The following is a 9,112-nucleotide window of genomic DNA, read 5'->3' as shown; positions in this document are numbered from 1 at the left end:
TTTCTGGTCCTCATTCTAAAAACACGACTAAATTGCCAAACTGACGCTGCTTTCAAGGACACCTCGTAAGTTTCAGCTTCTATATGTACAATAGGCTACTTAAAAGAAATCATTATTTGAGTATTTGGCAGTTGTGGAAAGTAACTAAGTACTGTTGTAATGTTGTATTTTTCTTAATTTTATGTATTTTACACGCTAATTATTTTTTGCTTTATTTTCTATTAATTATTATCTCAATGGATTTTATTTTCCATCTTGTGTCGTGCATTCTATTTTTATCTTTTTTTCTTACTTTTACTAGTATTATCAGGTGGGTTTCATGCAGTCCATGTATTCTATTCTGATCTTATCTTATTTTTACATGCAGGTTTTATTATGTTTTTGTGTCTTCTATGTCTTTTCATGTGAAGCACTTGGTGTATGTAATTCCTTTGTTGTGAAGCATGTTGGGCTGCATGTCTTGTATGAAAGGTGCTATATAAATAAAGTTTATTATTATTATTATTATTATTACAATTCTACAAGTAGCCTACTGGGAGCCTAATTATATTTAACTTAAAAAATTCCATTTTATCATTTATTTAATAAATTGTACATTAGCCTAACAAGTACATGCACAGCTATCCATCCATGCATTAGACTAGAGCTGAGTTGGTTTTTTTTTTAATCCTTTTTTCATTTGCACAAATGTAAAATAAACTCCATGGTGGTGGGAAAGCCTTATTGTGGAGACATATTGTATCTACAGAGAAATGAAAAAATCAAATTTTAAGAGATATGAAAAATAAAGAAAAAAATCATGTAAATCAACATCAATGCATCCTCGGTTTATGGGGAATTTATCAAACATGTAGGCTACTTAGTTCTTATTGGCTTTTTATCCTTAAGGCCTTTCGCTGTGGAGCCAGAAGATCCGGTTTGGAGTCCGCCCACTTCTTCTTGAGAATTTGGAAGCATTTCCATTTTATAGTCAGTACTTGAGGTTACTCCTACCCTACTCAACCACACCTCAAAAAGAGATACTCTTTACTTAACCGCTGTTATTTAATAATGTAGTTACTTTGTAGATTTATACTGTTAATACAATTTGAATTTCCAAATAAATTATGGTATATGTATGTTATTATTGGTTAAGATCCAACCGAATTGACCCCAAGGGAGAAATTCACAGGTTATCCTGCAGTACCTGAAGTATTTAAAATGAGTTCCACATTTAGTAAGATTAAAGTGATGAACACATTAATGCATCAATACAGTCCATTAATATATTATATATACTGAGTTAGGCCATTCTTTGTAATGAGTAGCCTAGGCTACTTATAGCCTACTTTTAGTCCTATATTGTGATGCTTGTGATTTCTAATTTACAATAAATATAAAGAGTTTTTGTACTTTCAGTATACATAAGGTGCCAAAGTGCATAAAACAGCATCAAAAAAGAGCATGATTATCAAAAAATTACTAGTGGAGGATCCCCCTGTGATCCCAGATAAAGGTCCTATCAAAGCTTCTAATGTCCTAATATCCTGGAAACGTCCCCATGCCCATGTTAACCCTTTGAGACCTGGATTGGCATCAGTTTTCTTCTGCAGCAATCAGATGCCTTTGAAAACTGTGAAACATTGAGCAAATTGGTTTGATGTCTTTCAGCAGCATAGAAAAAACTTGGCGAGAAATGTCTTGCAAATTGTAAAAACAGTAAAAGGTGACAACAAATTACCTAAAAAATAGCTAAGAGAGGGAGGGAGAGAGAGAGAGAGATCAGATCAGAACATTTTCAAATAACAAAGGGAAAATACCCCAAAAAAAACATTTTTATTATCATTATAATTCTCAGAAATTTGTATTTTAATTTGTTTTTTATATCTATTTATTTTTACGCTTTCACGTCACATCCTTTTGTTTACTTTTCGTTTTGCTTTCTTTTTTGGTTAACTTTCATATGCCATTTTTTTCACGAATTATTTGTTAATTGTGAGGTCTTTTTTGTGTTGCTCATTGTTTGATTTCTATGTTGAAATAAATCAAGCAAACGTCCGGGTTTCAAAGGGTTAAATCCATGGTTAAATCCCAGAAGTTAATTTTGTTGTTGACCACCAGCACCGTAGCGCCTCTGGGTGGCGCTACTGGGTCATGCAGCTGCCGGTGAGGTGGGCTGTGTGCGGGCCGGGCCGGGTGGACTGCCAGCTGGCTGAATGTCGTGAACAGGCGCTGTATTGGGCACAGTCTCCCTGCTCTCCACTGATAACTGGATGGATGTGTTACTCAGAGGTGCTTGTCTGAGCTGTTGCGGTGGAATAAGACTGCAAGATAGGAACCGAGGACTTATCAACTAAACAAAACAGGATGTAACTAACCGCGGAGCTGAAAATGTCAAGTGGAACAAAAGAGACTTCTTGTTGTTATTCGCCTCCGTGCTCGAGTCTCAGCGGACTGAACTAACCAGCAGCTAAACCGGCTAACGTTAGCTGAGTTAACGGTAGCCACATCACGGGTAAAACAAAAGAAAAAATACTATTTCTGAACAAAATTTAAATGGACCACGGCAGGCTGGAGTTTAGAGCTAACACTACAACACTATCCCCGCTAGCGGCACAACATTGACTTAAGTGACATGTTAACAAGCTAACTAGCAGCAGATCGCCCGGGGTTAACGATGCAGCTAACGTTAGCTACTAGTTAATGTTAGCAAGCTACATCAGTGTTTGTCGAGTTAGACAACTGTTTCCTGATCGTGTTTTTAATACTAAGTGATCCAATGGAGTGTAAACAATGTTTAAATTGTGTATTGATTGACATTGATTTTTTTTTTAATTGCCACAGTCAAAATAACGTTCAATATCTAACGTTAGCTAGCTTACTAACTTCTCATGCTAGATGAGCGACACTGCTTTTGTTTATGTATTTCTTCCCGGATGCAAACAGACTTTATGAAGTGGATTCCCCTCTGTGTTTACAGTTTCAAGCATCCTTGCTTGCCTGTTTGGTGAGTGGATCTCATTGATATTTGCTCGCCATGGCAGCTGTGGTTAGCTACTCTCCACCATGGTGGGTGAACCTCCTCCACAGACTTCCCCATTTCAACTTCATGTTCGAGCAAACAAGCAGTGATTTCCGACCAGAGGACTGGACATATCAACAGGTAAAATATACCTCACCGACTGACCCCTTTTGCCTCGTATCAGATGACCCTAGAAGTTGTGATTCCCAGGCATCCTCCTGAGTACTGCTAATGTTTATTTCAGTGATAGTTTGAATTCAGGATCCACTTACAAGAGCAGGATAATAAGGAGAATTTGATTGAATTACAGTTGTGTAAAAGTCTTAGTCCACCATAAACTTTTATTGTTTTATCAACGTTATTGTAATTACACATTTTTATTTCTCTGTAGTCAGTCTCTACTAAAATACAAGTAGAACATACTGGAAATATTTAGTGTTAAAAACACAAATATTTCAGAATATAACAACTTAAACATGGAAAAGTAGCAAGTATTTAGTATGACTTCACTTTCCACTCGGCATGTCTCGAAATATCTCTGGCAGACAATATGAGATTTACAACATGAATCTTCTGATGGATTTACACCAGGTTGCATTCAAGACATGTCCAAAGCTCAGTATTGATTGTTTGAGCTACATTTTGTTATAATTGTACGATTCCACGTTTCACACTAAGTATTTTCTTCAGTCAGACAAAGCCATTTTATTTGGGCTTTTTATTTGGTGTTTTAATGCATTGCACATCGTGCATTGTTTGTATCTTCATAAAGAGACTGATAAACATATGTATATCCTCATAACAACTTTTCCAAAACAACAAACCTAAGGTGGCATAAAACTTAAGCACAACACTGCAATTAACATAATCATGACAGATGACCTATGTGCACCTCCTCCTCACCCTTTGATCCATGCCACCATCTGTGTGTAGCTGTTATATCCATGTCTTGACCTTTTCCAGACACCATCCAGCTGGCATTATATAGTGTGATCCAAGCGACCTAAGTTGAACTTATCGGCCATACTCCACATATTTTATTTTCCTTAAGATGTAACTCTAACCTTTATTTGTTATACTATATGAGGGGCATATTCTGAAGTACCTTTGCATATGGACTCTGAAGTACCTTTGCAAAAGACCTTATCCAACCTATCTTTACCTTATCAACCCTGGATGTCCAGATTAAAAGAGTTCAGTGGGTAACATAGGGCCATAAGTAGGCTGCATTGCCTAATGAAAATCTCAGACTGGGGGAGGGGAGAGCAGCATGGCATTCATTCACATGGTAAATATTAAAGAGATTCTCTAAATTTAGGTCAAGTGGTACTTCGTTTTTATATTGCAGTAGTAGTTTTGGCGGGTATTTAGCACTTACTATGCTCTTATTTATCCGGATGCTGTTGGTTTCTGTTGAGCCTCAGTTTGTGCGCAGGTTATGACTCTCAGAACAATGATTGACGCAGACACCTATTAGATGTGACCCACAGGATCCAACGCAATGGCTCTGCATATGTCCTGTCTGAAAAATAAATAGAAAAAAGGCATCACTGATTGTGTCAGATGGCACCGCATTAACATCAGATTACCTTTTTGGTTTAACATTCAACAAAGAAATCCTTGAAATCCTGCAAATCCTCCTAAGAAATGCTGTGGAAACTGTTGATTCAACTGCTTGATTAACTTAATCTGCTGTCTTGTAAAATGGGTTGTTGTTTTTTTTGTCATGGGCATGATAAAGAGTTAAATGTACCACCATCATTTGACCATTACATGATAACAATGGTCCGTAATTCATTTATCAATGGACTTTGTTAATGCTCTTCCTTTCCAAAACCATTACCCAAACCGCTGTGATGCTGTGGTTTTAAAAAGGCTCTGACAGACTGGGTAATGAGTGTGTAGCTATTTGGTTCCAGAGACCACTGAAGGAAGAGCGAAAAACAAGATATAGAGGGTAATTTTCAACAAGTGAAACATTGGCAGACATGGGTGGAAGACATTAGATAATGGTGCATCCCTTTTATTGTGGAAGTATGACTCAGAAAAAGCAGAAGTGAATTATGGTTCCAGAGAAACGGGAAGATGATCCAGACATGCATCATTGTAAGTGGCGGACTGGCGGTGATGTGTCAAAGCTTGAACAGGCATACATGTTTTTAAATGGAAGTCATACAAGTGGTAAAAAGTATATGCATCCTTTACACTTTGAATAACGTTTATGGGTGTCTTTTTTAAAGTTGATTCTTGGCAAGGATGATCTTGTTCTGAGCATTTTAATGAACGTATTGTTTACCTGAGGTGGCACTGAAGTTCATTTACTGAAAAAGGTCATTACTGATTGTACAACCTCACATTTGTTATTGTCCAGCTCTCTGAGGTATGATTGGGAGCCTTTTCTGGCAGGATAGGAAAAGGGTTTATTGGCTTGATAAGGGCAGCAGCTCTATGTGTTTGGCACTCAGGGTGTACAGCTGGAAGTTCACTGTTAATAGGATAAGGATATTCAGTGGAAACTTAATGCATATTTTATTAGGGTGCATATATAGCTGAAGGAGCACATTTTGTCACTCCTTTTATCACAATAAGACATAAAGAAGTCATCATTAGAAAACTTACTGAATAACATTTTTTAACCCACTGTGATGATGACAGGCTGCTATTATTGCTCTCACTCAGGCTTCAGGGGAAGTCTTGACATGTCAGCTGTCAGTGGGACTCACTACAGGACTACTAAATGATGATGTCACTCTTCGTGCACAGATAATACAGAAGCAATGCACCAAAACTAACATGCAGGAGGATTAGAGTTTTTACTCCTGGATGCACTCTGTGAGCTTTGTTTGGTTGAACTGTGCAGAGCAATACACAGCAGCCAAGTCATTTAATAGTATTTGTGTTATTATCCAGTTTGTCATTTGTGTTTCGTCACAGTCAACGCTAAAAAGGATTGGTTCAAAGGAACACTCTCACCAAATATTATGTTGTCAAGACTGTGCTTTGAGTCTGCAATTGTTCCAAGATTGAGTTTACTCATTGCCGGGAAGCCAGTCGACAACCACTGCATCAGGGCGTGTCAGTCACTGTGATGCATCGTTGAGAAAACTGAACAAATAGAACGACCTTGGGTTTTCACAAAACAAGAGTGGCAGGATGGAAATCTGCCCCAGCCGTGAATCCTCAGGAGTATACAGTGAACACAGAGGTCCTCTGTTTGACCTACATAGGAAGTGCTGCTGTTGGCTTAGAGGTTTAACTATGATAGTATATTGCTCAAGTGCCAGCTTTGAAATTCTGCCAATGTACAGTGTTGACAGTTGTAAAATCCCAATCAGGTATTACCAGTTTGTCTTGATGAGATTTCAGGAAGTATTTATTTCTTTGCTTTTCTCTCACTCTGAAAAGTTTAGTAGTATATCCAGGGTTCCCACAGTCATGAAATTCCTGGAAAAATTGTGAAATTAGAAAATTTTCCAGGCCTGGAAATGGTTTGCAGGTAATAGAATGGTTTTGAAAAGACTTGATTAGAAATTGTTTTGGCTACTTTATTAATTCTATTCATAAAATAATCAAAACATGTTGAACATTATTAGAAATGTTATAAAAACCTAATGCTGCACTGCGTGATTGTTGATTGGATCTTTGTTTTTCTATCTCCAAAAAAGAGGCGTAGCCTTGACACTGAGAAGTACACGAAAATGCCGGTGTGGTCTATTGGCATATGCAGCTAGTTTGCGACAGAAATATCGAACTTACGAGTAAAGATAGCAAGTGTGCGCAGGTTGCTTATCCACAAACGCCTGGGGAGTGTGTGTTCACAGTCTGCTCCATTTTAAACTACTTAAATAAAGTAATGGAAATCGTATGAAATATTATGAAAAGGTTCTTGAAATGTTTTGACAATGTATTTGTAACAATGTGTGGAAACCCTGTATATCACTTGGAAGAGGCCTTTTCTTTTTGTTGTTGCTGTCCACCATCAGTACCATGCTCATTGTGCTTAAATGAAAAGTGTAAATGTACTTTATCACAACCAAGCACACCTTTTTCTTTTACAATCACAGTGAACATCTCTGAGAAGTTTTATCCTGACTGTGGTGTGCACTCCGCTCATTTGTGCACAACACTTGATTTCAGTTTAATTTAGGTCAAAGATGATGTAAGCTCATGTGTTTTTAACAGTAAAATACATTCATCAAAGCTTTTGAATCACAAAAATAATTTAAAAAGAAATCCTGCAGATTGGAATGCATTGTATTTGAAGGTTGATGCTCTTCTTCAAGACTGCTTTGTGGTGTTTCTCTGTGGGACACTTCAGAGGCCCATTATCCCCCAACTGTTATTGATGTGAAAGGTTTTTCAGCGATGAAGTTTCCATAACACCGTCCCTCTGTCCACCAGTCTATCCTGTTACTGGGAGGTGTGGCGCTCGCCTGTCTGGCCTTGGACCTCCTGTTCCTGCTCTTCTATTCCATTTGTCTGTGCTGCCGGCGGAACAAAAATGAGGACCAGCCCAACGCTGACTGCTGCTGCACGGCCTGGTGTGTCATCATTGCAACACTCGTCTGCAGGTGAGTCCAAACACATGGTATTATCACAGGGTCATGTTTCCTTTTATCCTGAAAAAATATTTCAGAATAGACACATTAGACACATATGCAAAGCTTTCAGAAAGTATAAGTTTGAAATCATCCTCATGTTTTGAGTTATTTGGGTTTGACCAACCTCATGCATCCACAGTAGGAAGCAGAGCAACACACAGTGATCTCGCTGTATGTCACCTGTACTGTCCCATTGCATGTCTTTTAAGATTACTACAGGTCTTTCATGTCTTGCCAAGAAAGAGAAGAAGTCAACTATATCTATATCTATATCTATATCTGCATATAATCTCTTAGATGCATACTGTATGAATTGTCTGCAAATGGCATTCACCAGTTGTATTTTGGATTTTAGCTACTTTGCATTCGCGCACACACACACACACACGCACACACAGAGCCAAAGATACACAAAGGGGAAAGACACCAGTCAACATTTCACCAAACTTAACTAAACATGCAGTTTTATGGAAATTATGTGGTCAGCACTTAACAGAAAGGGGAGCTACTGATTCAGAGAGACAAAAACCACTCTGAAACAGTCTATGTCCCTTAAAACAGCAAACCAAAAAATATTAAAAATAATTAAAATTGACAAAGGTTTAAAATTTTGTCAGTCCCTTAATATAGTTCTGTATGAATTTGCAAAGAAAATTATAACATGCTTGCATATTTGGCAAATGCCTGAAGATTGCCATACAAAATGAGCCCAGTTCAAATTAAATTGCATTTTAATAAAACAGCTTCTTAGCAGAAACCCAAAGGACTTTATTACTATAAACTGAGCGTCCAGGGCAAGAGATACAACCAGACAGACGGACGCAAAATCACATCAATAAAAAAATAAAACTTCTAAATGAAAACTGTGCAGTAGTGCTGAGGGAAATTACATTTCCATTTGAGCACACTTAAAACACAGAGACTATAGTAGTGCTATATACACTGGCTTCAATTTCCTGATTTGTTATTTTTATTTTATAGATTATTTTTGAAGTGAATATGTGAGAACTGTACCATCTGGACATGCTTTCTATCCTTGAACGCTGCATTTGTTTCCTGTTTTCCCCTTTCTGTTGATGGGCCACTGGAGAGCCATCGCGGTTGATTCAGGGTAGCACAAAGAGCTTGGGGACCTGATGAGTACAAGAACTGCATTACAATCACTGTATCTGTGTGTTTGTGTGTGTGTGTAAGTAGCCCCACGCATAAATGTGTTTTAGTGAAAGCAGGAAAATCAGTTGGTGGGATCACACATTTCTGCACTTTGTTTTAGTTTGCTTTTGTTCTTTGATGGAATCCTTGCTTAGCATCATTGCACAAAGAGCTGCACCGCTGTTAACAATATTGTGATTATCCTAATTTTATTTTTTTTCATTCTTTTGCAGTTGTGTTGATTTCTTAAGTGTTAAAAGAGTTTCCACATGTTTGTCATCACAGCAGGGAGTTGTTGTTTTTTTTTTTTTGCTGTGACTCTGCTCCTGTTCACCTTTTCTCGCTGTAGAGTGTGAGA

The 9,112-nt window shown here is 37.7% G+C and overlaps 1 protein-coding gene across 1 annotated transcript in view; it reads left to right on the top strand.

Moving 5' to 3' along the window:
* Positions 1 to 2,189: 2,189 nt before the first annotated feature.
* Positions 2,190 to 9,112, top strand: part of ttyh3a (tweety family member 3a) — a 28,222-nt gene continuing 21,299 nt past the window's right edge. Inside the window, exons 1-3 of the mRNA XM_042504472.1 lie at positions 2,190 to 2,494; positions 2,960 to 3,142; positions 7,403 to 7,572. Of these exons, the coding sequence (XP_042360406.1) occupies positions 3,017 to 3,142; positions 7,403 to 7,572 (296 nt within the window). The 5' untranslated portion in view covers positions 2,190 to 2,494; positions 2,960 to 3,016. The remainder of the gene's footprint in view (positions 2,495 to 2,959; positions 3,143 to 7,402; positions 7,573 to 9,112) is intronic.

Source organism: Plectropomus leopardus, chromosome 17 (genome assembly GCF_008729295.1).
Source record: "Plectropomus leopardus isolate mb chromosome 17, YSFRI_Pleo_2.0, whole genome shotgun sequence".
In the NCBI taxonomy this organism is placed as follows: Eukaryota; Metazoa; Chordata; class Actinopteri; order Perciformes; family Serranidae; genus Plectropomus; species Plectropomus leopardus.
This window is presented reverse-complemented; position numbering and strand designations above follow the sequence as displayed.